Source organism: Cantharellus anzutake (genome assembly GCF_015039405.1).
Source record: "Cantharellus anzutake strain C23 chromosome Unknown EI90scaffold_201, whole genome shotgun sequence".
In the NCBI taxonomy this organism is placed as follows: Eukaryota; Fungi; Basidiomycota; class Agaricomycetes; order Cantharellales; family Hydnaceae; genus Cantharellus; species Cantharellus anzutake.
This window is the reverse complement of record NW_024067151.1, coordinates 81,078-106,975: the sequence shown is the minus strand read 5'-3', so window position 1 is coordinate 106,975 and position 25,898 is coordinate 81,078. Positions and strand designations below refer to the sequence as shown.

The window sequence follows — 25,898 nt, the reverse complement described above, 5'->3', positions numbered from 1 at the left end:
TCAGCGCCAACCTATCCTTGGACCCCTTACGTGACAACGCATTCACTGCAACCTGCGCGGCACCCCTTGAACGACTCGAACCATCACTGCGAGAGGCTTGGACAGAGTTGGAGATAGAGACCGAAACATCTACAGTAGCGGTGTTGTTCTTGGGAACACGCGTCAAACTAGCGTCTTCTATGGGCAAAGATAGAGACCGCTCGGTGAGAGCTCGTTGGGGGAGAACGGGAGTTTTGGTTCCCAATGAATTTTCAGTGTTGCTTCCCTTTGGATTCATGGATGGACTGTACTTCCCACTTGTCGGTGAAGCAAAGGAGGTAATAATTTGAGCACCGTCAAAAGCGGACCGAGGTCTCGTTCCCCCTCCAGAGTTGGGGGCGGCTAGTATCGGTGGTGATAAAGGTAATGTTGCTGAATCCTCTTTCGTCATCCAATACGCTGAGACGTGTTCAAGGCCAATCGCATCCTCATGACCTCGGATGGTTTGAGCATTTTCCGCACCGGCCACAGCAGAGTAGTCCTCTGGAAGGATTGCGCTGGTCGTTTGAGCGTGTTCAGGAACACCCAAAGCAGAAAAAATGAATTCGGGAGAAAACAAGAGGTCGCTGGATTGGGGCATATACGTATCTCTGCGAACACTGTCACTAGACATAGCATTCGACAGTGCGGACCCGGGGACTTCCAGGTGCTTCATCGCTTCTGCAGAGCCAGCGTTCTTAGGGAGAGGTAGGATGACGGACTTAGGCGATACCGTTGGAGACCACGAAACGCTTGTGACAAGGGTGCGGGCAGCGCCACCTAATGGCGCAGGCTGATGGTCAAGCGGATGTCCGGTGGAGGACTCGGAACTTGGAGATAAACGGCGTGGAGCAGGAATAACATTTCGCCGAGTGGACTCAGTGCTATGGAATGTATGTGGAGATGAGGACCGCAGTGCCATGTCCTTGCCGTGACGTTTGTTTCAGCCAGACGATACAGGATACGCGACTACAAGGAAACCTTTCAGCTCACCTGTGAAGTGGATGCTGAATCTCCCAGTGTCTCACGGGGGGCGATCGCTGAAGGGTCGGACAACGGTGCAGGCACCACACCTACCTGTCCCCGACCCTGAGAGGGCTCAAACTTATCCTGCTGTGGACAAAGTTGATTTTGACCAGCACCACAATCCTTCGAACTATCGGCCCGAAAACTGCGATTCTTCCGAATTGGACCTGATCGCACATCACCTGCTCCAGCCAGTTCCCTTAGTCGAGTTTGCGGTGCGAGAGCTTTCTCAAGGACAGTTAATTCATCCGAGGATTGTAGATCGTCATCGCCCGTGAGCAAGTTGAGATGTCGCTGAGTCTCTTGTGAGTGAAGGCCAGAGCCCTCTGCCGATGGGTTGTCCTTGAGAACATCAGGTGGTCGGGTTTGGAGCTGCGCATGCGCACTTTGGGCGGTAGTTGAAAAGGTGGGCAATTGTGGCTCAACACTACACAAGGCTTCAGTTGAAGGGATCGTAATCGGGGCCGGCGGACCTCGACGGCTAAGATACTGCCTGGCGGAATTCATCTGGGTTGGAAAACGGTCACAAAATCACACAAAGTGGGTAACATCGAACCTACGGAAAGTTTGGAATGGTGTGTAAACAGGTGCATATTGCTCGACACAGAACCAGACGGAGTATGGAACTCGATCAAGGACGGAGTAGGTCGACGCAGGAGGATGGCGGACGGGGTAGGGACTGCAATAGGTTGAAATATTCCGTCACCAACGGATGTTTGTTCAATATCTAGCCAGTTAACTGCTGTGGGATTTCGATCCACTGCAGTTGCGAACGTCGCTTGAAACCCCTCGCCTTCAATGAGGGTGTTCGTTGAGTCAATGATAACAAGAGACGCTAAACCTCTCCCATTGAGACGGAAATTGATGGCACCAGAATTGCTCGTTTGAGGCCGACCAACAGCACGGCTAAGTTTGGATACAGCAGCATCAATGGACAGCTTAGCTTGATGGCCGGACAATGATCCTTCAAGATGTGGGTGGGAGAACCGTGATGGGGGTGCCTGAGTCAGTAGTCGAGGGCTTGAACCACTGGACGATCTAGGTATGCACGATGGCTGGGTGCCACTCGACATCGCGGACATCTTTGGGTAGCTGAGCGCAAGAGGACGACCACTTGGTCAGCTGCGGCTTCTTTGAGCTCTGGTTTCATCAAAGCAACCGTACTAGGCCGCATAAGTGTGTTGGTCCGTGTTTGCATCAGTTAGCAGTGCGCATCAACCGTTCAGAAAGATGATCAATGGTGAGTCTATTCGGTTCGTTCCGAATCTGTCACACATAAATTGACAGATTTCTCTTATGGCCTCCTGACATCCCTGACGATCATATTCAACCCGCCAGGACAAAGTCGCGAGTGGGGAACTCTATAATAGACCAGCATTTCACATCAATTTCTCACCATAATGCCAAATCTGGAACAAGCGTAACTTCGAAAGTCGGTTTAGGTTGGCCCGTGCTCAGGTTGCGATGGAATCATTTGGAGCAGTCGTGACCCAGCGCAATTCACGTCCTCGCAAATTAATCGGTACACTCATATGGCATTCAATGGCTTTCGGAGACGGTTTATTACATAAACTGGCGCCGACCATGAACATTCAGCGGACTTCATTCGCAAGGGGAGCTTTATTACGTTTCCAGATATCTGAATATGCATGAGTGTGAGCGCATGCAGACGTTCTCAAAATTTCTCCTGGCCCGGGTCGTCTCGCAAACCAAAGGGCAGCATTATTCTTCGACTCTCATAGTCAGGTGCGGCCGACCAAGATTGAAGGAGCATCCTGTATGAACACATATGCCCTGCCCGTTAAGTATTCTGCCATGCCATGCACTTTACCTTTCTTGGTACTGGATACCGAGCTACGTTGCTAAGACCATTCATCGGCGTGTAAGCACAGAAGGGGTAATTCGACCTGGGTTGGTCGCACAATTCTATATGTTCCATCACAACAGGAGCCAATAGTTGTGGCGAATTTGGCCATTTCCAACGAGTTCAAAGGCTGGGCCTGGGATTAAGACCGTTAATATGCTTAAACAACTCGCAATGCGCCACAAAGAATGCCAGTCAGCATATCCCGTAATGTACATCGGATTCTGAACATTTGGTAACGCTCTGCTTTTGCAGAGTCACGATTTAATGGTACGGCGGACGTGCCTCAATTCCACTGACACACTCACTGTCCTTCGCAACTTCTCTATCCCCTCTGCGGGTTTATCTGTAGAATCGCGGCTGTCCGCCGGGTCACCGGCTTTCTTGTGCATTCAACCCGTACGTACATGAGCAGAACCATCCAACTACGTTAGCCTTCACCTTAATTGATTTAAATGGACACATGGGAAAAGTTCGCTCTCATTCCCAGATATGAGGGGTGAACGTGTGATACTGTTAATGGGTGTAAGACTTAAGTGGGTAAATCTGTCCCAGAAGGCACGAATCAATATTACAACAGCGACAATTACATAGTACATGAACAAAATGAACTACAATGCTAAACACAAACGTGACAAGCCCACGCGAGAAGGAACGGAAGATAGGGTCGACAATACAAAGGCATTAATTCTTGAGCGTGTGGAAACAGGTTCGTAACCACCATACAATGCGGTCGTGATCATCGCCGTCATGCAAACACCTCTAGTCATCCGAGTACCAACTCCCTTCCTGAGATATGAGAGATTCTAGTCTTGCTTCGAAAAGACTCTCATTCGGTCCATCATAAGCTCCGCCCAACAACATTGAATCAAGATCTGTCAATGAGTTGGGTTGGACCAATGGTAGAAGGCCACCACTACCGCGAATAGCAGCCTCCAAAGACGTATCTTTCTCCTCTGGTAAGACTTGATCCCCCTTGGAACGTGCCCCAAAGAGTCTCTCATTATTGGACAATAGCGAAGGAAACGATTGTAACTTTCCAGGAGGGTTATGGAAAGGAACAGCAAAAGAACCTCTACGATGCAACAGAGGTGACCATGTGAGAGGCAAGACATCTGTTTGCAGCTTCGGGGGACCTGGATTCGACCACGGATTAGAATATAGGCAGTTAGAGCAAATCCCACAGATCGTTGGAAGAGAAGACAACTGAGGAGAGCATGCACCACTAGAAGGGAGGGGGCTTCCTTGAGTAGATTCTGATTTATTAGCGGTATCTGATGTCACGTCGGAAGCATATTCATCATCTGTGAGCCACCGCTTGGCATGTTTAGCATATATAGACCCCGAAATGCCCTCAGCCGCAGGTCGAAGAGTATCACCACCCAAAGAATCCAGGACACCTCCCCTTTTGGGCGTAGAAGTCATAAATCCCCAGGAGACACTCGAGGCAAGCGAGAAACGACGAGGGGTAGAACTCTGGGAGTGCTGGGCTTTGCTTTGGGAAAATAATCGATGTAGAGATTGAACCTGTGGGAAGTTGATGAATTGGTTCGAAAGACGTTGGCACCACATACCTTGGGATGCTCATGATATGGAATCAAGTAGAGCTCCACTGATAGGTCAAACTTGTCCCAGAAAGATATGAGGGGGGTACTTTAGGAACAAATACAACCACCCACCAGATCAGAGGGTGGACGCTCCTCCATGATTAAAATGCCAGTATTCGAGGATACCGGGCTTGAAACTAGGGTCTTAGCCAGGAGATCTTGAACATCAAGGCTGCCCTGTTGGACGTGACGAGATATTCCAGGGTCAGATCCTGCAGTTTCCCCAATCGAGCTAAGGATGATGCTGAGAGGTCAGACACCACAGGGCGACCATACATACATACTTGGACCCAAGAACAGACGTAGTCATCGCTGCAGTAGAGGTTCTTGTGGAGAACGCTGCATTGACGGCGGAGATCTCACGGGGACTGACATAATGGATCAATCAGCAGGAGAAGACCATCGATGACGATCCCCATACCTCCTAGCTTTGGATCTAGCAACTGGTGCGCGAGGCATCCAACTTGTCCCAGCAGCTCGGGACGCAGCTCTTGCAGATTCACTATAAAATCATCAAGACAAGCGGTCGGTGAATGAAGAATCCCGCAACTGATTCGGAAACCCACCGGCCAGCCTTCGGGACAAATGGGGTACGAGATACTTCGGCTTTGACGTCCCTATTTGAGGCTCCATTCCCAGCAGGCATCCTTGTCGGTAAGGAAACAGTGCCGGCCGAGGCGGGCATCCGGCTCCGTGAATCCCTTACAACAGGGAAGTTCTCATCGAGGAAAAAAAGCGCTCACTATGGATATGCCATACCTTTTGGGAACAGAACTAGAATGGGTTACCGAACGCGGTTTGTTTCTGAAATGGCTCGGTTCTGCTCTTGGATTGGATGATTTGAGAGTGGGGATCCCAGAAGCCTTACGATTATCAGATCTATCTGCAGGGGGCTCGAGATTCGAAGACTCGTCACTACCATCGGACGCTTTAAGACTGATGAAGAAAGCATGATGTTGTGTGGAAGGTTCTCTGCATCGGGGAGGACCCGTGGAGACTTTTGGGACAGACTTGGAGATGCTATTCGATTTGGCCTGACCCGGTTTAGCTGACTGCGAGATAGTAGCAACTTTACCCCTTCTAAAAATTTAGGAGCAATTTTGTACCAAGGCCTGAAGGTACATACTGTTTGGTTTGGCCAGATGGAACAACTCCCTTAGTGATGCGTTTTGTGGGGATATTCGAAGCACCACCTGAGGCTCGGCTTGGAACGCTAGATCGGGAGTTCAAAAGGGCGCCAAAAGGAGGCCGATATCGACTCACCGAGTTGTTCGTGGGGCTGTTCGAGGGCTTAATCGCACTTTCGGTTTGGGAGGACTACGCACCCGGCCAAAATCAGGAAAACTGCTCAAAGCGCTGGGGGGTTAGGCAACCTACGTCTGCGGGTTAACGAAGGACGGAGTGGTTCGCACTCGTTGCTTCTGTGGTCTTGCGGTGGGAGGCTTTACTATGGAATGCGCCGGGACGGGAGACAGATTAATAGATTCCCTCAAGGGCGGGGCATTTTCTTTGCCCTCCTCGAAGGACGGCACCGGGACACGACGTGGAGTAGGAAGTTTGGGTTTAGGGGGTCTGAGGGAGACATATGAGTGTGTGGAAAATGTCCGGGACTGGATCGTGCCACGATCTTACGAGAATTTCACAGGAACAGGGGCCACGCATCTCTCCGCTTGTTGCTCTGACTCGAGAACAATACCGATGGCCTTGGGCATATGGAACATTCCAACTGGACTCTTGTAGTCCACAGCAAGAACAGCACGAGGAATCAATCTAGGGGAGGAGGATCGGAGTCTAACCATACTCCAAGTGCAAGCTTGTGATGTACTTCTCTCTCTCCACATTGGATGGCGTTGACGCTTTTGAGGGTTTGTGCTCCTCGTCGGCGCGTTTCTCATAGATAGTGCTGAGAAGCCCCATACATTAGCCCATTCCTTTCTGGAATAACGCGTGAAACACGCACGCTAGCTTTGTGATGGGCTTGATTCTCTTGCCCGTGGAGTTTCCTCTGATTGTGAATCTGCCGGTCTTCAAGAAGAATGTTTGTGCCTTCGACGCCAGAGCGCCCCAGACATTATTTGCCGTACTAAAGCCACTCTTCATACTACTTGAGGATGATACGGATGACGCTAGGAGAGTGTGTTTGCGGTTAAGACGATCATGGTCAAGAGTGGAATGTGACATTAAGTTGTTGGAAGGATATGAACATGAAAGAGCGGCGGGTCTCTGGTCTGCGACGGGAGACATTCTGTGGATTAATGAGTGTGTGATGCCTCGAACGATGCCCGGGCTGCGAGAAAGTGCGATCTGCTACGATGGCTGCTGATTATGTAAGATACTTAGGACTAATACAATGTCGCGGTCTCTAAAGAATGACGACCCCAGAGACGCCTCACTGGAGGAGAAGATAGTGCGCCCCGAGTCATGGGAGCAATTTCAAGTTGGTCAGTCGGTTCAACGTCTGGTCAAGTCTTGAGAATGACCGTCCCTCACGTGTGTCCCGACGATCAGATGGTTTGGGATCATCATCTATGCTGCTCGGCGGCGTTACTATGATGACGAGAAGCCCGTAGGCCTTCATTCCTGCTTGTGTCGCTTTTTTTTTGACATTGCTTTGAGTATCGTTGCATGGACCACTTTGGCCGTGGGGCTTTGGGGTTATCTGAATTCTCATCCTCTGCGCACCAAGGATGGCGGCAATTCAGTCCAAGGGATGATGTGGGCTGTCCTCCCTTCTTGCTTCATGGTCTCCTGTCACTGACGCGGGTGCAAAATAGATTCGCAATTGGCGCCATCATCTCCGCTTATGTGCCTCGCTTTATTCTCCAGCCTCAGCTTCCTGCTAGCCCCTCTACGTCGTGAGGCTTCATTTAGTGCCATATGCTATAATTATAGCTATCGTTTTGTTCTCGCGGCCCCCCGTATCCGTAAGATGGATGAACTGAGTGAACCAAAATGACTATCAACAACTGTGCCCTACAAGGGACTCAACAAGTTGGGCCCAAGATATCCCTCGCACATTTCCCGTTAGTATCTATTTTCCGACACCGTATCCCAACGTCCTGGAAATGACAACTCGTACCTTCTCTACGCTTGGTTCTTCAACGTCGATCACCCTGCGCTCCTTCTCCAATAAACCCTTGAATTGCGATGGCAAGACATCCTGGTCAAAGTCAAGTGAAGGGTTCGAAGAAAGTGCTTTTGTTACTGCCTCCGAGAACTTGGCCGGGTGTGCAGTTGAGAGGATCACTTGATGGACGCCTGGTGAGCTGAAAGAAGTATTGAGATTAGTTATTTCTGTGGAACGACAGGACGCTCACTTCTGAAGAGCTGTACGACGGGCTGCAGCTAGTCCCACCGCCGTATGGGGATCAGATATATACGACTCATTGACGAAGCCATCTCTGGCTTCATAATAGAGTCTAATTGTTTCCAGTATCTGTTAAGGCGTTATTAAGATGCTATCTGACTGCGAAAGTTGGATTAACATTACCTCATCATCATCAACACGCTCCGCGGAGAATTCCTTTCTGGCCAATTCCAACACTCGAGCGGGAACCGCGGCCCTCCCATTGTTCTTGAGATTGTCCATCCATCCTCTCACCATCTTGGACGCATTTTCCGACCTCTCGGTCTCACTTACATCGGACAAACTTTCATGGGCAAGATACCAAAGTAGTCGTTCGAAATTGGACGAGACCAATATATCCATCGCCGGACTGAGCGTCTCTTTCACACCGGAGGCGCTCTTGGACTCGGGATCACCGCTCACAGATTCCGTAAGTGAATGGCGTCCATCCAATGGCTGAAGCTCAAAGCTTGCGGATTTCTCGTACCGCCCCGTAGCCCAGAATCTGGTGAGGATGTCATTCGAGTTCGTCGCAACAACCAACTTCTCCATCGGAAGACCCATCCTCTTGGCGTACCAACCCGCGAGGACGTCTCCAAAGTTCCCAGTGGGTACGACGAATTGTAGCCGGGCCCCGGCACCGATAAGTCTGGTGGCCTGGAAATACGCCAAGAAGTAATAGACAATTTGTGCGAGAATCCTCGCCCAGTTTATGCTGTTTACAGCACCTAGATGGTACTTGTCATTGAAAGCCTTGTCGGCGAAGAGTGCCTTGACAATGTCTTGGCAATCATCGAAGGTTCCTTTGACGGCAATATTGTGCACATTTGAGTCTGTGACGGTGGTCATTTGTGCTTCTTGGATTGGAGAGACGCGATTTTTGGGATGGAGGATAAAAATCGATATGTCAGACTTCCCTCGTAGTCCGTAGATTGCGGCGCTGAGTGACGAGTATAAACCATGCATTTGCTTAGTGAAGTATACGGCATATACCTTCCAGTGTCGCCACTTGTCGCTCCAACGACTGTCAGTGTCTCATGACTGCTCCCCGCTTTCCCTTTATTTCGGCGTTTCAGGAAGAACTCGAACAGATTCCCAAGTAGTTGCAATGCGACATCCTTGAACGCGAAGGTAGGACCATGCCATAGTTCGAGAACAAACTCTCTGTCTCTCAACTTCCTGACAGGTGTGACATCAGGATGCCTGAACGTCGAATACGATCTCTCGATGAGGGATCGCAACTCGGCCGATGAAATTTCTGTGATGGGTACAAAAAGGGAGAGAATCGCGTGCGATAGATCCTGGAATGAGTAATTGGCCCACGACGTCTGCCAGTCTTTCGGGAGGGCAGGTATCTGGGAAGGTATGTAAAGCCCACCATTGGGAGCTAGTCCCGTTAAGACAGTCTGGTATGGTGCTAATGTTGAGTCCGATCAACACCAAGAGCAACGAGACGAACCTCTTCGAACGACAGATGCTGGTCCCCCCCTCGAGTAGAGAAATATTTCATTGCAGCTGAAGCGGATCGCAGGCGATTTCGATCTATTGAATGAATCGAGCCCGAGCCTTCCTTCGGCCTCGGCGCAAACAGAAGATCCTATACATGCAATATCATCCAGTCATGCGCGCTACCACAGATGCCCCGATGTGCTGTGAAACTCGCAAAATCCAGCTACCACCCCCGCCACAACAAACGACTCACCTACAATTTTACTGAATTTTGAAAAACGGCTGACGGTTCTTGTTTGAAAGTACAGCCACGCGCAACAATAACGCCCGCCCTCCCTTAACCTGAGGTTCAACACCTCTCTTCAACACGCCCTCCGAGTCTTTTAGAATATTCTTGCCGTTTTCCTTTCTGATACCACTACCAAATTTGCCGGCGCGAACTTCAAAGTCCCAGTGGACTTGTAGTGGAATGGAGTCCTCGCGCAGGATTCAATTGCGGTAGAGCTCAATGCACAAGGGCCCTGGTGTATGCGCCCGATGCTTTCTCTCGCGAACCCAGACTCACTCGTCCGACCACGCGCTAAAGTCGCCACGACCAAAGAAGACCTTCCGTCGAGCATCGAGATGCCCAATTACGCATCATGGTCGATACTTAGATATTATCCTGCTTTCCACAATTAGTCCCCCGTAGTGGTTGCCCGAAAGTCGGAAATAACACAATGCTCGCGCCTCCTGAATTGTGGGGACCGTGTCCCTATGGTATGCTACCCATGATTTATTTTCTATGACAGTTAACAAGGATGGGGAGCTTGATACTGACCAAAGATGGGTCACGGACGAAATTTCAACACTACGGCGGATGCTATTTTTCTAGTGCTATCGCCTGGAAAATCATGACCTCCTCTTCGACATTCACAGCTTATGCGACTAAGTAATCATTAGTCCCTCGACCCTGAAACCGCTATGAAGCCAAGATGTACGTGTTTTTCCGTAGTTTAGAGACGTTTTCTGTTGATTGGCATCATGTAGCAGTGGATCATACGCGGTCCGGGTAAGCAAATGCGCCGGCATGCGGGGTTGTTGCACTTTAAGTGGATCGCCCGCTCTGGCTGTCGGAAGTCCAGAATGGACAACCCGGGTTTCAAAGCTTGGGTGGCCAAGTATATACTACTAGGTGGGTGATCGTGGTATCTCCCAAGTAAGCGCCACTCCCGATCATAAGCTGTCGTGTTTTTCACGTGGCAACCATGGCTCAATTATTTTTATAGCCTCACTGCTCAGGAGTACTTCAATGACGGTCTATCAGAACACGATAACAGCAACCAGGAACATCTTTTCTGGTGGGTCCCTCAGCCTGTATGGTCTCGACCTGGCCTGAAGAACCCAAGAGGACGCACTCAGAGTCCCATTAACTATTCATAAAGTAACGGTCGCCCATTTCGTGGAAATTAATGATGCCAACCCAGCGAAGCCATTAGTTCTCTGGAACGTCAATTCTGCGCAAACATCCTTCGTCTCAGCCTTTAACAGTCCTGGAGGAAGGGGCCAATTATACATGCCTCCCTAACTAGAAGGTGGGTTCCGCGCTCATGCAACCTGCACAGCAATGAACAAACTGAACTCTTTTCTTCGCTGCAACTATTTCCTTTCTTCACAGGGAAAGGTGACATATAACACGGTGTTGAACTACACGAAGAGAGGCACGCTCAGCATCTTGTGCCGAGCCAACTCTTTGTAAACGAAAATCTCTCAATCCACATTTGGAGTAACGCCACCCTGGTGAACCGTAAGAAAAAAGGCGTGGACAGGTAGTAAACCCGACTACATTCTTTCTAGACGCCAAGATCTGAGTCACGAGAACGCTAAAGAATGCTAGAACACTTACACAATTTTTTTTCTGGGGGAAGACAAACCGGTTCGTTCAGCGGAGTGACTCCGCTTGAAATGAAACTGATTCCACAAGTTTTGAACGCGACCTTTTCATTCACGATTTGTCCAGGTCGTTTCCCGATATTAATTCTCCAAACCGCAATCCACACAACGGCGCCATGCGAAGTGTTGGAGAAGGAAGACGAAAGGTTAACTGGACTACGCAGTAATACTAAAAGAAAATGGATGGAAAAGATGCGTGGGGGGCGTGGAAGTTGAATAGAGGAAAAACAGTCATATGGTGAAGGGAGACAAAGCTATATTGATGTGGGAAATGGGAAGTGAAGTAAGTACATGAGAAAGTAAACGATGAGAGCAAAACTTAGCATTGGACGACCTGACCTACCATGCCAGTTTGCCAGGGCCATACACGACTTACGATTCCCCATTAGAAACTTAAGATAGATATATGTATATCATATGCGATCAGATTGGCTCGTACAAGTCATTAATTTGAGAACGCTCTGTTTTATCTGTCACTGACGAGATCCACGCTCGTGGTTTGGGAAGAAAAGAGAAGAGTGGCAGAAAGGAAAGAAGGAAGAACAAAAACTGCGGCACTCAGGATTCCCATGTAGTCCCCTACCATGGTACTAACTGAGCGGTACTCGGCTTAACTTCGCAGATCAGACGGGATGCGGTGCTTTCCGAGTCCTATGGCCGCAGATGGCATAGCCCGTATTCCCACGTCTGATGAATAGCAATACCTCTAGTGGCAGTCCGTCGTTAGCGTTGGTGCGGTCCTCGGGACAGCTGAGACGGAGGGTTAGGATTCAGTTGGGGAGATCTTTCAATCCATTTGCTTTGTCTGTCAAACCCCCCCCCAGCAGCATAGATATTCATCAGATGTGGGAATATGTATTAGGCTATCTGCGGCCATAGGACTCGGAAAGCACCGCATCCCGTCTGATCCGCGAAGTTAAGCCGAGTACCGCTCAGTTAGTACCATGGTAGGGGACTACATGGGAATCCTGAGTGCCGCAGTTTTTGTTCTTCCTTCTTTCCTTTCTGCCACTCTTCTCTTTTCTTCCCAAACTACGAGCGTGGATCTCGTCAGTGACAGAATATAAAACAGAGCGTTCTCAAATTAATGACTTGTACGAGCCAATCCGATTCACACCGTGACGTCACTCACGCTATCTAATCACCCACCCGCTGACACAATGCAGCCTCCCGTGAATATTGTGAACTTGGACATCACTGGAGTCAACTTGTCTCCGGGATCGGAGATCGATTCTTCCAGTAACTGGATCCTTCCGTCCTCCTGTATGTCCCATTACCTCGCGCAAGTATTCTTCTGAACGGTATCACAGTCTTGTGAAGTCCGAGCGCTGAAAGAGGCCAGATATCTCAAGCAGGACCCTCCGATGCTTAAACCCAACTCCCTCGTGTATGTGGTGAACGGCCACTCGGAGACCCTGCGGCAATGGCACATTGTGCACATCAATCGTGTTCTAACTTCTACCCCTAATTTAGATTCTCATGCAAGCAACTTGATTGACAAAGCCTTTCCCCACTGCTTTCACACGATCTTCACTCGCCTCACTCAGGCCCGGTGGCGTCCATGTACTACACAACAATGATCACTGTATGTTCGCTCTGCGCTGTACATGCAAAGCCAGTTCTTGAAATGCAATCCGTTCTTCAATACATGCATGCAGTGCAGGTTTTTTTTTGCAAAGCAAGGCGAGCAATCTAGTATGATAAGGCAACCATGGAAAGAAGTTGTAAGCATAGGGGAAAGTAGTGACGTGTGGAAGACACGTGAAGAAGAACACGTAAGCAAAGGGGCCCACGTTTTTCCCCCGGATCTTGGTTCGATGTTTGCTTTCCTCGTTTCATGCATCGAAGACAATCATACATAATCATGCGTTCGGAGCCGAGAAGTAAGCCGAGGCAACAATAAATGGATTGCCCGGAGCACTGGACGCATGAAGGGTTTGTATCACACAGCCCTGGCGGTTTCCGGGATCAGCGGAGCCCTCGAACTTTCCATCACCACCAACCTCTCCCTGCACCTCAGTTCGCGCTCGCTAATTCAGCCCCATCTACAACTCATTAACACTGTGAATATCAATCAGCCTTTGCTTGCTCAAAATGTCTGGGCTATCTGTCCTAATCACCGGGTGAGCAACTTATTAAGCCAAAACTCTGACATTTCACGTTTAGACAGCTGCTGGTCAGATGCTCCGTTGGTGGCATTGGGTATGAATTGGCAAAGGAATACAGGAGGAACGGTGAGGATGCGTAACACAGTTTCATTCTGTTTCTGACTGTTATGGTTGCCGCTCCCTAGGCTATATCGTCTTTGCCACTGCCAGAAATATCGATTCCATGAAAGGATTGTCAGAACTTGGGATTGAGACGCTGTCGCTAGACGTAACGAAAAACGAGTCTGTACGTGCAGCGAAAGAAGTCGTGTCGGAAAGGAACGATGGGAAATTGCACATTTTGGTTAATAATGCGTGAGTGTGAGTGATTTTTGACAAACAAAGTATCGACTCAAATATGGAACAGCGGCCAGCGTAAGTCATACACATCCTACGCATCGATTGGAAGGATTTATGATTGGCAGCATGCTGCTATCCCGCCGTTGAAATCGACCTCGAGCACGCCCAGCGAATGTACGATGTCAACGTCTTCGGAGTTATGAGGATGGTTAACGAGTTTACGCCTCTCTTGATAGTAAGTCAGTGGCGCCAATTCTGGGAATAGCATATTGACGTATTTTCCAATCCAAATATCAGAAAGCTAAAGGGAAGATTCTGAATCTTGGAAGCGTCGCTGGCATTTTCCCGTGCGTTTCTCCGCTTCATGTTATTGCATGTTTGCTCATTCTCAACATCGACAGAATGGGTTTCACTGCGGCGTATGGCTCGGCAAAGGTACGCCATAATCCCGAGAGCTAATTTTGCCGCGAATCTAACAATACCCCAATGTCCGTACAGGCCGCTTTGCATCAATACACCGACATATTGCGGATGGAGCTCGCCCCCTTTGGGTATGCGAATGCACTCCTCGAACGTCACATTACTGATTAACACCATTCTTTTCATAGTGTCAGTGCCACGGCAGTGCGTATACTTGGCTTTGGACGTCGGACTCTGACCGTTATTGTGATAAGGTTGTCACCGGGAGTGTCAAATCAAACATATACGAAGACAAAGACCCAGACTTGAAGCCTGGTAAGTAAATGTCGGGGAGAGTGGTTTATGTCCCAGCCAGTGCATATCATGCCGAATCCTCCAGATTCCCTTTACCAAATGATCAATGATCAATATATCGCAAACAGGAAGGGCAAAGCCAGTAGGTCCTTGAACCCCATCATGCATGATCCCTAATAGCCATGTATTGTTCGCTCAGGCATGAAGGAGTATACCGAGACGTCAGACTATGCGAAATGGTTCGTTGAACAGACAACGAAGGATCATGTTCCAGCCCGGTTATACAAGGGTGTTTATTCCACAAGATTGTGGCTTTTTGTACGCACTCAGAGTCCAGTCGACACATGTGGTATCTGACTTGTTCCTTCAAAAAACAGGAGTGGCTCTTGCCTAAGCAGTTCTTGGTGAGCAGTGGCGGTTCAACTACCCGTGCGCTAACATGATGATGGTTCACTTCAGATAAACCTGGCTGCTAACTTTTATGGCTTCAACAAACTGCAGGAGCGGTTGGACGCTTCGGAGGACAAAAAACAATTATAACCTGCTAGGGTCCACCTTTCATATGCATCTCCCATGTCGTCCCCTCCCTGATTTTCCATTTCAGGATTATTCCTGAAGTGTCGAAGCGCATGGAAATTACGAAGGTCGTTTGTATCCGTACCTTGGTAGTCAGCCAGGCAGGTTACCAGCCTAAGCTTTCAATCATATCTTTTTTAAATGAGAGTGACGGGTCGGGGATTCTAGGTTCCTGATATCTGAAAGTTACAACAGTGCTTCTGAGCAGAGCTTCAGGTAACCTCGCGGACGACATAATTATGCTCATGTCGATAGCGCAACCCTCTTAGCGCCCCGGTGAATTCCGTAGGTACGGTTGTTCCGACGAGGGGGTCCTCATAACCGAATGAGTGCTAGTGAGGAAACTTTGCCTGAAGCTCAAGCCGCAGGGAAATCTTTCAGTTGTTCATCCGGAGGAAATAGGTTTCGAACTCGCAAAGGAGTACAAGGCGTGCCTTGGAACTGCCCGTATTCAAGCAGGTAGTGACTCAAACAATCTTTCCTCAGGATTCCACGTATTTGCCACTGCTCCCGGCCTAGATGACCTCGGAATCGAGACTTTTTGTCACGAAGCAAGACTCTATCTTGGCCGCGAAAAGCATTGTCACCGGAGGAAGGCTTAGTTAATAATGCGTAGTTGTTTGTTTTTGTTCACTACGGTTAATTCGGTGCAACCCCAACGTTTAGAGGACTAGGTGCGCACCAATACTCCCAGGGATCTTAAACCACTTTGAGCGCAATTTTTCCAGCGTACCGTTGCCCTGCCATTGATGTTGACATGGACCGCGTGGAGGAGCCTGTTAGCGTGATCGGGGTCATGAGGATGGTTTTTCTGCACTCTTAATTGTGGGTGAATGGCACTCAGTGCTCAACGAAAAATACCACATCTAGGAAGCTAGGGGAACAATATTAAATATAGGGAGCATTCTTGGCTTGATCCCGTGCGCAGCCTCTGTTATAATGGAGCAGGGTCAGAGCTACTTGGTTTTAAAGGTGCTTACACTTCGGGACGAAAGTCCCTAACTTTCTCTCCTCTTGACGACCAAAATGTTGCTCAGTTCGAGAGTGAACAGACGGCGCTACCTTGATTATGGTGACACTTTAAAGCTCGAATTGGAACTATTGGGGCAAGTTTTCAATCTTCTAGTGTCATTCTCCATCCCCATTCACAATTGTCTTGATAGGGTGAACATGACAACCGTTCGTATCGTCGATGTTCACCTTGGCAGCGAAGGCCTTTCCGACTTATCAACGGATAGGTCATCACCGGCGTTGTCAGATCCAACATTCTTCGTGTGATGAAGCAACCCTTGAAACCCAGGCATGACCGCAGCAGCTGTGTGGCGCAGCATCTTCATCACTTTTACGGAACAGATTTCCGCTGTCAAATCATCGATGATCTCAACAGGAACGGTTTGGAAGTACGTAATGGTTATCATGCCGAGCGCTTCGAACTTTCTGATACATTGCCCCGTCGCCGCCTCATGTGGGTGTAGAAATGGAAAGCATCATGGAGGCCTCCGATTATGCACGTTGGGTCGTCGCACTAAATCCAACCCATCCGGCTGGCTTTACCGGGGAACGTTTGCAACGATGACATGGCTACTTGTGAGCTTAACAGTTCCATTTGTGTGCGTCACCCTGTGTAGACTTTTCTACAGGTCTGGGCAATGCTTAGGGCTTGTAGTGGTTCCGTTCTCAAGAGACATCTGGATGCAGCGGCGGGATTGCAAAAGAGCAACTAATGGAAATGAAAATCCCCCCCCTCATTCAAGCGTGGCGGTCAAACTTCTTGGAATATTAGTTCTTCATCGTGATATGGTCTTCGGGAATGTGACGTGGTCAGTGCTGGGGATGTTTTTATTGTCCCTAGTTTGGTTTCCAAGAAATAGGACAGCAAGTTTTTTGGTATAATGATTCCCTTATGCCATTGCCAACCCTCGAGGTCGAGTAAGGTGGTGGTACAAAATGTGGTTGGCCATGCACGGAAATAACTGGGGGCTGCATCTACTTTCCGAATCTTACGCCAGCCACGTGAAATTTGATACCATTACCCTCCACTATCGAGATGTATTCCTGAAGTGAAAGCTCTGTGGCGGGTGAGTGGATTATTGGTTCTATAATTTTATCCGACCAAAACTCTATATTTCCGTCCAGGATGGAGTCGGGCGATGCTCTGAACTGCCTTAGCTAGGGCGAGTTGCATGCTCGTCGCCCTTTGCTGTTCACTGAACAGCTGTTATGTTCTCTGTATCGGCATGATGTCCAGTATTTTCAAGCATAGCAAGCAAAAGTTACCCATCACCCTCTATCGGTCTTGAGAACGTGCTGAGCTGAGCATCAACTCATTTGTTTTTACAATTCAAACCATCGATATAATATCTCCGGATCCAGCAAGTGAGTCGTGTGGGTGGGATTCTGGCAATGCTCAGGTTGTCATATTCGCCGAGGCATACACATGTATATATCATGGCAGCAAAAGACACCATACGGAGTAGATAAAGGTTCTGGCAGCACGAGCAGGTGAAGTGTTGGTTATGGCATAGGGTCAGAGTGAAGTGGCGCGAAGCTCGGGCTCGAAACCAAGCGCAAATGCGGAGGCGAAAGAGGCAGGTTTGGTATTAATGAGTTGAAGCGAAGGAAATACGTAATACAATCAACAAGAGGATAGGGTGTTGATTTACTTCGCGTTGGAGTTCCTGTTGGCAAGCAAAGCAAACAGTCAGCAATTTCATCCCACTCAAAAGTATGAACGAAAAAGATGATAGAGAAATAAAAGTGGGATGTAACGCCGATGCCATCAGGAGTCAGATAGGAGCGAAAGACTAAAAAGATTGTTGGTCTACATATACGTTCAGAGTGAACTATGCATTCGATCATCATTCAAGATGAGCATGATGGCGAGCCAGGAACCAGGATAAAGAAGTGGAAGCAAATGGAGAGATAACATGACAAGTTAACTCACATCTTTCGCTTGCCACCGACAGTTGTGGCAGCAACACTCACGAAACTGTGGGATGTTGAATCATATGTAAGCCGCGATTGTGATTTACGATGGATAGACAGCTATGGGTTGCTCACCGACGATTGTAAAGCATACGCTTTCTTGCACGACCTTTCAAGGCCTTCTTCTTCTCCTGCTTCTCAACCTTGGGAGTTTGTGATTTGACTTTACCCGCACGAGCGAGGGATCCGTGCACTAATCAGGTGAATGAGAGTTAACAATAAGACAGGATCGGACAGTTAGCTTGGCATTTGGTATAGAGGTAGGGGGAAACAGAGGTGACGGAGGTTTAAGCACCTTTTCCCATGTTTGCTTGATGATGATGACTAGAACTAGACAGTTATGGTTTAAAAAGGTCACGTGGATTGCAGTTGGTTCCGGCACTTCTCTCCGACCTTGGATTATATTCCCACCATCACTTTACCCTTGAGCGTTATTTGTGCCAAATTCGCGCAGCTGGCTGGTGGTACGTCAGCTGAAATAATGCGACGTTAGCGGTATTCCCTGGATGGTCGCTTGTGAGCATTTCGCCTATGTTTGATGCATGCTTTTTCATTAAAACAACAACCCATTCAGAACCATTGCAATCCAGCACAAATAAGATATACGGGTGACCAAAGCCCGTAGCATGTACAGGTGAACTTAAAGGGGAGTGATGAATATGAGGTGTCGAGAGCAACTATAGGGAGAGCCCGAAAGTGTGCAATGTTTTGGCTAGACCTACTGCCGCCTAACGAAACCCTTTAGCCGACCGTCGAAACGAAACGAATCTTTCCAAACCACTGACCTATGTGACTGGCCGACCCCACCACCAGCACTGGCTTCCATACCGGCCCCCCCGCCACCAATAATGACCTTGGGCTTTTCAATGATCAGCTTTGGCCCTTCGAATAGCCGATTGACAACAGCCGCTCTCTTCAGCACCGCAAGCTCTCTTGAAAGCTCATCGTAAGCCATTTTTGTCCGTGCAGGATCGGACTCGACCGCCGCTAGTCTGAATTTGGCGCGAGTGTTTCGAATGAAATAGAGCCGAAAGTTGTATGATGCGAACGAGCGTGAAGCCCGGATCATTCCTCTGTATAGCGAGAGTGTCGCCTTTCGTGTTGGTTGTTGCGATGCCATGGTGTTGGGGACGGTGGAAATACGGCAGGTGATGTGAGTCTAAAGGGTGCGGGGAGTTTGCTTCCGAGAGGTCATTTGAATTGCTGTTGTCGTCATCGTTGTTACTCCAATGGTCCAAAGGATTTAAACCGTGCTTGCCCCTTGAAGTCGTCCTTTTCGACTTTGAACATGTCTTTACCATTCGATAGGTGGGTTGGACAACTCAGGAAGTTATTATGCTGAGTCAAGTCCCTCCAGCTCTGATCCCGAACTACGGCTTGTACTGCGGCATGTCCGGCTCCAAGCACTCACTCCCACTTCAGTGCTTGTGAACCTAGCTACCGCTGTCGTATGCTCTCTCGCAATTAATCCATCATTAAGGGACATATCCAATTCTTATCCGACGCCACTCAATGGGTCGTTCTCCTTGCTTTCGACGTATGCTTTAATGGTGTTCGTGCTGTTGATAGGATATTGTATATTGCTGATGATGACGAAGAAAAGGGAAACGAGAGTAAGCACTCCAGACTCACTACGGACATTATTCTCATTAAATTGCTAGGAAACAGCTGTTCACGGCGTTGGTATCCGCCTTGTCATCCTCCAATGGGTCATGGCAGCAAACATAGTCGCCTTCACCCTCCAATGGTTCTTAGTCTCACTCGTCCTTGTTTCTATCTCTCTAGCATTTTTGATCTGGATCCAAATCACCCTCTACATGTACCCCTCTCATCAGTCTCGCCCTTTCGACATTGTCTTCATTCACGCGCCACTCAAACTCCTTCTCATCCTAACTTTCTTGCAAACCTTTCCTCAAACACTGTTCGTCATACTAGGATGGTACCGTGACAAGAACCGAGAACAGGATTACGATGCTTTTAGCTGGCACGCTGTAGCGTTCATCGTCAGTTTCAACACCGCGGGTTTAGTTGAAGTGGCGCTTCGTAGGGACTTTGTATGGACTGTAGCAGGGACTTTGATCGAAATTGCGCAGCTCATTCACAAGCCTAAGGCCTCCAACGTTCGGGTAAGACCTCCATGACCTATCATTGCAATTTATTGACATGGGAATGGTGCTTTTTAGGTTGCTAATCTAATATTCGTCATTCTGTATCCAGTAATTCTCATCGCCGTCATACTTTGGGAAAGGTTCAAGAAGTCGAATGAGGGCCAAATCAGACTTTCGGACGATGAAGTCGAACGGCATGAGGTCGCTCGCGCCCGCGCACATGCAAACCGTGTTTCTGGTGAATAAGTTACATAAGCGAATTGTGTGATTCTTTAGGCGTGCTTTTCTCCCTCTCCTATTCGAAACGATGGACTTTTTTCTTTTTTTCATTTCTTGAGTCGGGAAAACTCCCAACTCGGACTCTCACGAATTCCCTATTCCGTACGAACGACCTGTTGTTGCAAAAATTTGATGATAACTGTACTATGATTCGCCTCCCTGAGCCATTAATGGACCTCTCCATCAAAATGCCTCTGCGCTTAGGAATTTGTTTAGTCCTGGTCGTCTGACAGATCGCAAAATCAGATCAAATATTTACATATAGGCTTTGCCAAGCTAGCGATAAGGGTGTACGTACGTGCGTATATAGGGTTGGTCTCTTCTGGGCGCATCCTCTCGCATTAATAGCGCATTGCGTAACAATCGGGGATTATAATGAAATGTCAAGAACGACAGCGCATCACTACATACAATAGTACTTCGTTGTCTATTCTCGCGTAGATGCGGGTGCGACGGTGCGTATAGCAGAACAACAACAACACCACACCGGCATAATTTATCCCCAATTAACTTCGAACGGACGAGGGCTGTCGAAGGGAAGATTGCGAGAAGTACAGGTTTCAACGGTGCTGGAACCGGGAGTGGGCATTGGGGGCAGCAAGGACGTTCACCACTGGTTTTTGGTCCAGTGGAGTCGGGGATCCAATGCGTTCGCCAAAGTGGTGAACGTCAGTTTCATTGATTTCCAAAACTATCAACAGCCTGGGGAACGGAAGTTTGAGAGATCGTAACGAATAGATCGACAATGGGAAAATGATCGATCGGATGGCTCACCGCTTATTCATTATGGCGTGGTTCACGCACTGCACGAGCGTGAAAACAGAGTTCTTCTCTAGGATGTTTTGCTCAAGAAGATAGTTTAATTGGGAGCCTAGCATCGCCTGGTGATAATGCTCTCCGTCTGAAACTATGAGGCTTTTCGTGAATCCGTCAGCTGCAAGTGTAACCCTAAGCATTAGATGGCACTGCTCACCGATACCGGTTAGTCGCATTTGCATTCTGCGTACCCAGTGACTTGAAAGAAAGGAGTTGAAGACGATGTTGGAAGTTTGGCGAGGAGTTGCCATCAGAACGCGTCAACTCTTTGATTGCCCCAGACGTCAGCTCAGGTAAGTTGGCCATGCTGGTACCGCGCCGAAATGAGTTTCAGTCTCCTCTTATGCGTATAAGACCGGATGTGAACACAGTAACAATGGCACCGACGCGTGGCTGAGGATGATGTACAGCGCGGAGATGAAGAGGCGCGTCGCGGAGATACGGCTTGAATCCGTACTGGACCGCTATCTCACAAGATGGCTACTTTTACGATTTGTGGATAAGAACAGCGACAATGTTGAAACGAAGGTCGATAATGTTATGTAGCGTACTAGATATATCGGCGCTTCAACAAAAGCATCCTGGGGAAGTTTCTCGCTCCACCACCAGGAGCACTCGATCCCGCAGAATGTGGGGCCGGTTGCAATGAGCAGATTACCAATACCATCATCATCGGCCCATTAAAGCCATTCATAAGCATAGGTTACTCACAATCAAAGTGCAACGAGTTACTAGCTCATCCGAGCAAGAATAATTTTCTTGGGCGATAACCTGGGCCAATTATAAACAGAGATAAAACCCATACTTCAACGTCAACTGAGCTTATATTAGCTGCCTCAGTTGTTTCTGGTGTCCCGGCCATAGAATGGCACGTTGTAACGTACAATTCGAACACAGAATTAATATTACGCCTGCTGCAACGGGAAGCTCATGTGTGCATGAAATCTCGTGCAACGTGCGCTTGCGCTTGCGCATCACCTGCATGCTCTGCAAACCGAAAGATTAACAAAAAAACAACAACAACAACAACATGAAAAGGAGGGCAACAAAGATAACAGAATCAGGTGGTTCCTTTTTGAATTCGAAATTCGAAAAAATCTAACTTGAGGGTAACCACTGTTGGAGACGAACGTGTGCATGCAATTGGGGTAACCAACGCAAATTCCAACCGTTTGTAAACATTTTGTTACAAACCCAATATCGAACTTGGGGTGTGAGGGTGATGCGTCTGATTCGTAGTCGCGGGAGACGACGCGGAAGACGGAGACGACGAGGACGGTCTGTCACTCGTGCCATGCTTCTTCCTCGAAGAAATTTGCATCAACATACTTGCGATAGCGACGGTCTCGTCGTCATGAGATTCATGGTTAACATTAAAATTGATTGGTTGAGTGCCTGATGATAGTGGGAATCCTCGTTCACGCGAGGGCGCTTGAGACATAGAACTTGAAGAATAACTCAAAGTGGCCGTCGTCATTGTTGATGGTGTTTGTTGGGTGGCAGGCTGCGAGTGGGGAATCAAAGGTATGGAAGGGGAGGTTAACGTCGTGAAAGGAAGTGGAGAAGTGGGATCTATCTGAGTTGTAGCGGGCGAAGGAAGAACCGGCGGTGTTGCAGATGCGTAGCGAGAAGCGCCGGTAATGAATGGGCCCGTTGGTCCTCCACCGAGTCCTTTCTTAACTGCAGTAGAGGAGGGTGTTTTAGAAAAGTGTGAAGTGTGTTCAAACGCATAGGGAGAAGGAGGAGAAGGGAGTTGGAAGATTGGGGATTCGTCAGTTGAGTTTAGGATCGACGAGATAGAGGGGAGCTTTGGACGCTTCGTCTCTGGTGGGACAAATAATTGAGGTGAAGACGTGATTCGAGAGTTGGATACTTCAGCGTGGTGGCGAGGGTGTTGGAATGACGATTCTGAAGAAGGTAGCCGGGGGGGAACGATCGGCGAGGTGGGAGGCGGAGTAGAGACACGATCACGTTCGCGCTTGCGCTTCGACATGGTTCCGGGTGGATGGGCCGGAATGGGCGGAGTAAACGTTTGCCCTCTAGCCGGTTCGCGTGAAGATTCGGGAGGCCCACTGACGGGGGGACCCCGCCCACACGACGTACAAGTAGCGGGATTATTGCCCGATTGCGAAGGTATGTGGGTGGAGGGAATTCGGCCGAGCCACTCTTGCTTTTCCGCCTCGAGTACCTGGACGGTGGACATGAGATGTTGAACGAAATTTAACGTGCGCTCCAGAACGTCCAACTTGAATTCCCCTCCTTTTTCTTTTTTAGCGCTAGGTTTCGAGTCGCACGAGTTTGATTTCCTCCTCTTTCTGCCCTTTCGGCCTTCATCCTCACCGTCCTCTACCTCCGTTTCACCGTGACCCTCTTGGGGATCCGTACCCGATGACGGCAGAGATGGGACAAGACCTCGGAGGACATCAAGAACATCGTTTATCTTTTCGCGGCGACGTTTCTCAATACGAGAATGGTTTGTCTTACGAGCAATGTCCCTGGCATTACGGCTCGCAGCGGACAGATGAGTGGGACGACGACCACGTCTAGGTTTGGAGGGTGCAGTGAGTGTGGCGTGCGCACTTCCCTCTGTATCTTCGTGTTGAGAAGAATTTTGTTGGGAAATTCGGGAGCGGGACGACGGAATTGAATCATGGATCGATGAGGGTTCTTCGTAGATCGATCCATTGTCCTCTTCTTCATCGTCGAAGTCATCCGAATCGGATACTGTGCCCGTATCGCCGGTGTCTCGGCCACTAGGCATCCCTCTTTTCGCCGGATTTGATGAACCGGCTTCTTCGCTGAGGTTGTGCTGTTTATCGACGCGTCTGACGCGGGAATAGCGAGGTTGGGTTACCAACTCAAAAACCCCTTTGTTAGTCATGATTGTCTCGGACAGATGTTCAACTAGATGGGCGCGGTTGGGCAAACAATAACACGTAAGACGTCTAACTAGGCGTTATCTCACCTCGGTCTGTTCTCAGAAACACGAACAAGTGACGCTGTGCCCTGCGTTACCCAAATCAAGGAAGGCAATAGATGCAAGGGACGTTCAACACGTCCAGGTAAGCTGAAGAGAGAGAGAGAGAGAGGATGGTTCGCAGGAAGCGGTAGTCGAGCCATTTTGAAGTGAGATAGAGGCATTTATGGGTCGTGTGCACCTTCAAACGCTGTATTGTATCATCAATTCTCCTGAGTCCTGAGAGGAGGCCCCGTTCATGAACGTGCTCCTATTCTCTGTTTATCACTATCGCCAATCATGGTAACATAACTTTGCACGTTTGTCCTGGAAGCGTGGGAATGAATCGTTCGGCCTACTTTTCGGGTGGGCTTGAGGTTACGTTTTTGCACAAAAAGTCTTTGCTCCTTTCGTCAATTGCAAAAATATCACGCATTTTGACCCCCCCTAGTCGTCAGCACCACTTTTCGTCTCACGAACCTACCCGTCTTTGATGCGGTTCGGGAGGGTTGAAATTCACTCCTTGATGTCATATTCCCATGCATGGGTCATTCACGCACGGAGTTTACGGAGGAGGCCTGGAACACTCTCAGTATAAGCCAGGGAGGAATACCCCGTGTGAACAGAGCGATCGTATATGATAGATTGGTCAATAGATATGTACTTGCCTTGAAAGTTCTCCCGAATTCTTGAAAGATATAAGCCTCCCACGTTTGCTTCAGACAGCTTGGGCAGGGCTCTTTAGCGACTGCCTTGACCTCAAACTTGCGTGTTGCTCCCGATCGGGCATGTGGCCCCCAGAAGATCTGTACCATCGGGGAACCAACGCTGGGGGGTTACCATGTTGCAGATTTTACTTTCTTGAGGTAGCGGGTTTCAGGGGCCTCGGCATTCACCTCCTGGGCGCCCTTCCTGAATGCCGCTGGCCAAGTAGGGGGGTCCGTTATGCTTAATGGGCGAGATATAAACCCTGCACGCAATACAGTCAAAGTTTCGTCCAGCGCTGCTTCGACGTCTTCAGGTCGGTAGAGTGAATTCCGTAACTAGCCCCACAGAGCACTCGTCTATTAAAGCCAGAGGCACAGGAGGAAGAAATCATACCTAAGTCAGATGTCTTCCCCGCTCATGACTTTCTTTCAAGGCGATGCCAATTTCTTTCTCGTTCAGGGGTAGAGAGCATACCCAGAGATCAAGTTCCCCCCCGCACATCCACACTTTTTTCCAAAGCAGTGGAAGTAGGGGGCCCCAGCTTCGCCGGGCGTTGACAGTCGTGCTCCCAACGCAATCACAGGGATCCGTTCACCCGATGGGGGCCCATGTCATAATTTCATAACATCGTCGATTGAAAACGCGAGGAAAGCTTTATCCCGTACAACTCGGAAGGGAAACAAGAATGGATCCAAAATCATATGCAAGAAAACCATCGCGGAGAGCACATGGCGAGAATGAAGTATCGTCGCTTGTCATCGACTTCCCTTTTGGTGAATGCTCCGCAAGTTACCCGGTTCGCTTAGGCTGGATACTGCTTTGGGCTTCCGTATCGCAGTAGGATAACCAGGAGATGTTTGTGTTGCGACATGGATCGCGCTCCTCGAGATCATCGATGGTGATGATAGATAACCAAACATAATTAAGGTCCATTCACACAGGTTGATGCTAGTATTATCATCACATATTCTGAGCCTGATCGACAGTTGGATGATTAATGGATTAGTGCGTCGCTCTATGTTTTTTTTTTCATGCGCACATTGACTGAACCTGAAAACGCTCAACTG

At 48.9% G+C, this 25,898-nt stretch overlaps 10 protein-coding genes across 10 annotated transcripts; 4 read left to right on the top strand and 6 right to left on the bottom strand.

The window, feature by feature from the left end:
• Nucleotides 1-3,447: 3,447 nt before the first annotated feature.
• EI90DRAFT_3095029 (uncharacterized protein) lies at nucleotides 3,448-4,995 on the bottom strand. The gene is made up of 5 exons (XM_039062509.1): nucleotides 4,937-4,995; nucleotides 4,800-4,883; nucleotides 4,588-4,747; nucleotides 4,483-4,533; nucleotides 3,448-4,435 (listed from the first exon to the last, which is right to left on the bottom strand). Exons 1-5 carry the CDS (start codon nucleotides 4,972-4,974, stop codon nucleotides 3,671-3,673), a joined length of 1,098 nt encoding a protein of 365 aa, XP_038907916.1. The 5' UTR covers nucleotides 4,975-4,995; the 3' UTR covers nucleotides 3,448-3,670.
• Nucleotides 4,996-5,107: 112 nt separating this feature from the next.
• EI90DRAFT_859264 (uncharacterized protein) lies at nucleotides 5,108-6,846 on the bottom strand. Its single transcript, XM_039068179.1, has 9 exons — nucleotides 6,476-6,846; nucleotides 6,341-6,418; nucleotides 6,148-6,285; nucleotides 5,893-6,087; nucleotides 5,779-5,832; nucleotides 5,642-5,728; nucleotides 5,384-5,595; nucleotides 5,275-5,319; nucleotides 5,108-5,216 (listed from the first exon to the last, which is right to left on the bottom strand). Exons 1-8 carry the CDS (start codon nucleotides 6,757-6,759, stop codon nucleotides 5,300-5,302), a joined length of 1,068 nt encoding a protein of 355 aa, XP_038907915.1. The 5' UTR covers nucleotides 6,760-6,846; the 3' UTR covers nucleotides 5,108-5,216; nucleotides 5,275-5,299.
• Nucleotides 6,847-6,917: 71 nt separating this feature from the next.
• On the top strand, nucleotides 6,918-7,559 carry EI90DRAFT_3095025 (uncharacterized protein). The gene is made up of 4 exons (XM_039062508.1): nucleotides 6,918-6,956; nucleotides 7,024-7,081; nucleotides 7,132-7,230; nucleotides 7,290-7,559. The coding sequence occupies exons 2-4, from the start codon at nucleotides 7,044-7,046 to the stop codon at nucleotides 7,372-7,374; spliced, it is 222 nt and encodes a 73-aa protein (XP_038907914.1). The 5' UTR covers nucleotides 6,918-6,956; nucleotides 7,024-7,043; the 3' UTR covers nucleotides 7,375-7,559.
• On the bottom strand, nucleotides 7,547-9,371 carry EI90DRAFT_3137808 (threonine synthase; the record flags this gene model as incomplete). The annotated part of the gene is made up of 5 exons (XM_039064876.1): nucleotides 7,547-7,781; nucleotides 7,833-7,951; nucleotides 8,006-8,801; nucleotides 8,855-9,267; nucleotides 9,321-9,371. The coding sequence occupies 5 exons, from the start codon at nucleotides 9,369-9,371 to the stop codon at nucleotides 7,547-7,549; spliced, it is 1,614 nt and encodes a 537-aa protein (XP_038907913.1).
• Nucleotides 9,372-13,258: 3,887 nt separating this feature from the next.
• On the top strand, nucleotides 13,259-15,126 carry EI90DRAFT_3095010 (uncharacterized protein). Its single transcript, XM_039062507.1, has 13 exons — nucleotides 13,259-13,476; nucleotides 13,536-13,704; nucleotides 13,757-13,764; nucleotides 13,815-13,924; nucleotides 13,987-14,036; nucleotides 14,091-14,124; nucleotides 14,188-14,240; nucleotides 14,298-14,313; nucleotides 14,364-14,424; nucleotides 14,489-14,545; nucleotides 14,603-14,721; nucleotides 14,781-14,807; nucleotides 14,863-15,126. The coding sequence occupies exons 2-13, from the start codon at nucleotides 13,574-13,576 to the stop codon at nucleotides 14,941-14,943; spliced, it is 747 nt and encodes a 248-aa protein (XP_038907912.1). The 5' UTR covers nucleotides 13,259-13,476; nucleotides 13,536-13,573; the 3' UTR covers nucleotides 14,944-15,126.
• A 735-nt stretch (nucleotides 15,127-15,861) lies between these two features.
• Nucleotides 15,862-17,297, top strand: EI90DRAFT_3095002 (uncharacterized protein). Its single transcript, XM_039062506.1, has 5 exons — nucleotides 15,862-15,951; nucleotides 16,032-16,085; nucleotides 16,143-16,379; nucleotides 16,455-17,057; nucleotides 17,116-17,297. The coding sequence occupies exons 3-4, from the start codon at nucleotides 16,282-16,284 to the stop codon at nucleotides 16,870-16,872; spliced, it is 516 nt and encodes a 171-aa protein (XP_038907911.1). The 5' UTR covers nucleotides 15,862-15,951; nucleotides 16,032-16,085; nucleotides 16,143-16,281; the 3' UTR covers nucleotides 16,873-17,057; nucleotides 17,116-17,297.
• Nucleotides 17,298-18,632: 1,335 nt separating this feature from the next.
• On the bottom strand, nucleotides 18,633-19,139 carry EI90DRAFT_3094998 (uncharacterized protein). Its single transcript, XM_039062505.1, has 2 exons — nucleotides 18,750-19,139; nucleotides 18,633-18,692 (listed from the first exon to the last, which is right to left on the bottom strand). Exons 1-2 carry the CDS (start codon nucleotides 19,082-19,084, stop codon nucleotides 18,683-18,685), a joined length of 345 nt encoding a protein of 114 aa, XP_038907910.1. The 5' UTR covers nucleotides 19,085-19,139; the 3' UTR covers nucleotides 18,633-18,682.
• On the top strand, nucleotides 18,768-20,559 carry EI90DRAFT_2981470 (uncharacterized protein). Its single transcript, XM_039055988.1, has 4 exons — nucleotides 18,768-19,272; nucleotides 19,322-19,577; nucleotides 19,626-20,090; nucleotides 20,148-20,559. Exons 1-4 carry the CDS (start codon nucleotides 19,253-19,255, stop codon nucleotides 20,316-20,318), a joined length of 912 nt encoding a protein of 303 aa, XP_038907909.1. The 5' UTR covers nucleotides 18,768-19,252; the 3' UTR covers nucleotides 20,319-20,559.
• Nucleotides 20,560-20,586: 27 nt separating this feature from the next.
• Nucleotides 20,587-21,356, bottom strand: EI90DRAFT_3094994 (uncharacterized protein). Its single transcript, XM_039062504.1, has 3 exons — nucleotides 21,325-21,356; nucleotides 21,126-21,266; nucleotides 20,587-21,053 (listed from the first exon to the last, which is right to left on the bottom strand). Exons 2-3 carry the CDS (start codon nucleotides 21,227-21,229, stop codon nucleotides 20,912-20,914), a joined length of 246 nt encoding a protein of 81 aa, XP_038907908.1. The 5' UTR covers nucleotides 21,230-21,266; nucleotides 21,325-21,356; the 3' UTR covers nucleotides 20,587-20,911.
• A 997-nt stretch (nucleotides 21,357-22,353) lies between these two features.
• Nucleotides 22,354-24,048, bottom strand: EI90DRAFT_3137803 (uncharacterized protein; the record flags this gene model as incomplete). The annotated part of the gene is made up of 1 exon (XM_039064875.1): nucleotides 22,354-24,048. One exon carries the CDS (start codon nucleotides 24,046-24,048, stop codon nucleotides 22,354-22,356), a length of 1,695 nt encoding a protein of 564 aa, XP_038907907.1.
• Between the last annotated feature and the right edge of the window lie 1,850 nt (nucleotides 24,049-25,898).

Coding starts and splice junctions, on each gene's coding strand:
- EI90DRAFT_3095029 (XM_039062509.1), bottom strand. CDS start 4,974: ATGCCTCGCGCACCAGTTGCTAGATCCAAAGCTAGGAG. Junction 4,884..4,936: donor GCTAGATCCAAAGCTAGGAG/GTATGGGGATCG, acceptor CCATTATGTCAG/TCCCCGTGAGATCTCCGCCG. Junction 4,748..4,799: donor ACGTCTGTTCTTGGGTCCAA/GTATGTATGTAT, acceptor CATCATCCTTAG/CTCGATTGGGGAAACTGCAG.
- EI90DRAFT_859264 (XM_039068179.1), bottom strand. CDS start 6,759: ATGTCTCCCGTCGCAGACCAGAGACCCGCCGCTCTTTCATGTTCATAT. Junction 6,419..6,475: donor AAGCCCATCACAAAGCTAGC/GTGCGTGTTTCA, acceptor GGGGCTTCTCAG/CACTATCTATGAGAAACGCG. Junction 5,729..5,778: donor ACAGCCCCACGAACAACTCG/GTGAGTCGATAT, acceptor CTCCCGATCTAG/CGTTCCAAGCCGAGCCTCAG.
- EI90DRAFT_3095025 (XM_039062508.1), top strand. CDS start 7,044: ATGCTGCTCGGCGGCGTTACTATGATGACGAGAAGCCC. Junction 7,082..7,131: donor ACTATGATGACGAGAAGCCC/GTAGGCCTTCAT, acceptor CATTGCTTTGAG/TATCGTTGCATGGACCACTT. Junction 7,231..7,289: donor AATTCAGTCCAAGGGATGAT/GTGGGCTGTCCT, acceptor GGTGCAAAATAG/ATTCGCAATTGGCGCCATCA.
- EI90DRAFT_3095010 (XM_039062507.1), top strand. CDS start 13,574: ATGAAAGGATTGTCAGAACTTGGGATTGAGACGCTGTCGCTAGACGTA. Junction 14,037..14,090: donor AGCGTCGCTGGCATTTTCCC/GTGCGTTTCTCC, acceptor CAACATCGACAG/AATGGGTTTCACTGCGGCGT. Junction 14,722..14,780: donor CCACAAGATTGTGGCTTTTT/GTACGCACTCAG, acceptor TTCAAAAAACAG/GAGTGGCTCTTGCCTAAGCA.
- EI90DRAFT_3095002 (XM_039062506.1), top strand. CDS start 16,282: ATGACCGCAGCAGCTGTGTGGCGCAGCATCTTCATCACTTTTACGGAA. Junction 16,380..16,454: donor TCAACAGGAACGGTTTGGAA/GTACGTAATGGT, acceptor ATGTGGGTGTAG/AAATGGAAAGCATCATGGAG.
- EI90DRAFT_3094998 (XM_039062505.1), bottom strand. CDS start 19,084: ATGGCATCGCAACAACCAACACGAAAGGCGACACTCTCGCTATACAGA.
- EI90DRAFT_2981470 (XM_039055988.1), top strand. CDS start 19,253: ATGTCTTTACCATTCGATAG. Junction 19,273..19,321: donor ATGTCTTTACCATTCGATAG/GTGGGTTGGACA, acceptor AAGTCCCTCCAG/CTCTGATCCCGAACTACGGC. Junction 20,091..20,147: donor CTAAGGCCTCCAACGTTCGG/GTAAGACCTCCA, acceptor GGTGCTTTTTAG/GTTGCTAATCTAATATTCGT.
- EI90DRAFT_3094994 (XM_039062504.1), bottom strand. CDS start 21,229: ATGCTAGGCTCCCAATTAAACTATCTTCTTGAGCAAAACATCCTAGAG. Junction 21,054..21,125: donor CACGCCATAATGAATAAGCG/GTGAGCCATCCG, acceptor TCCGTTCCCCAG/GCTGTTGATAGTTTTGGAAA.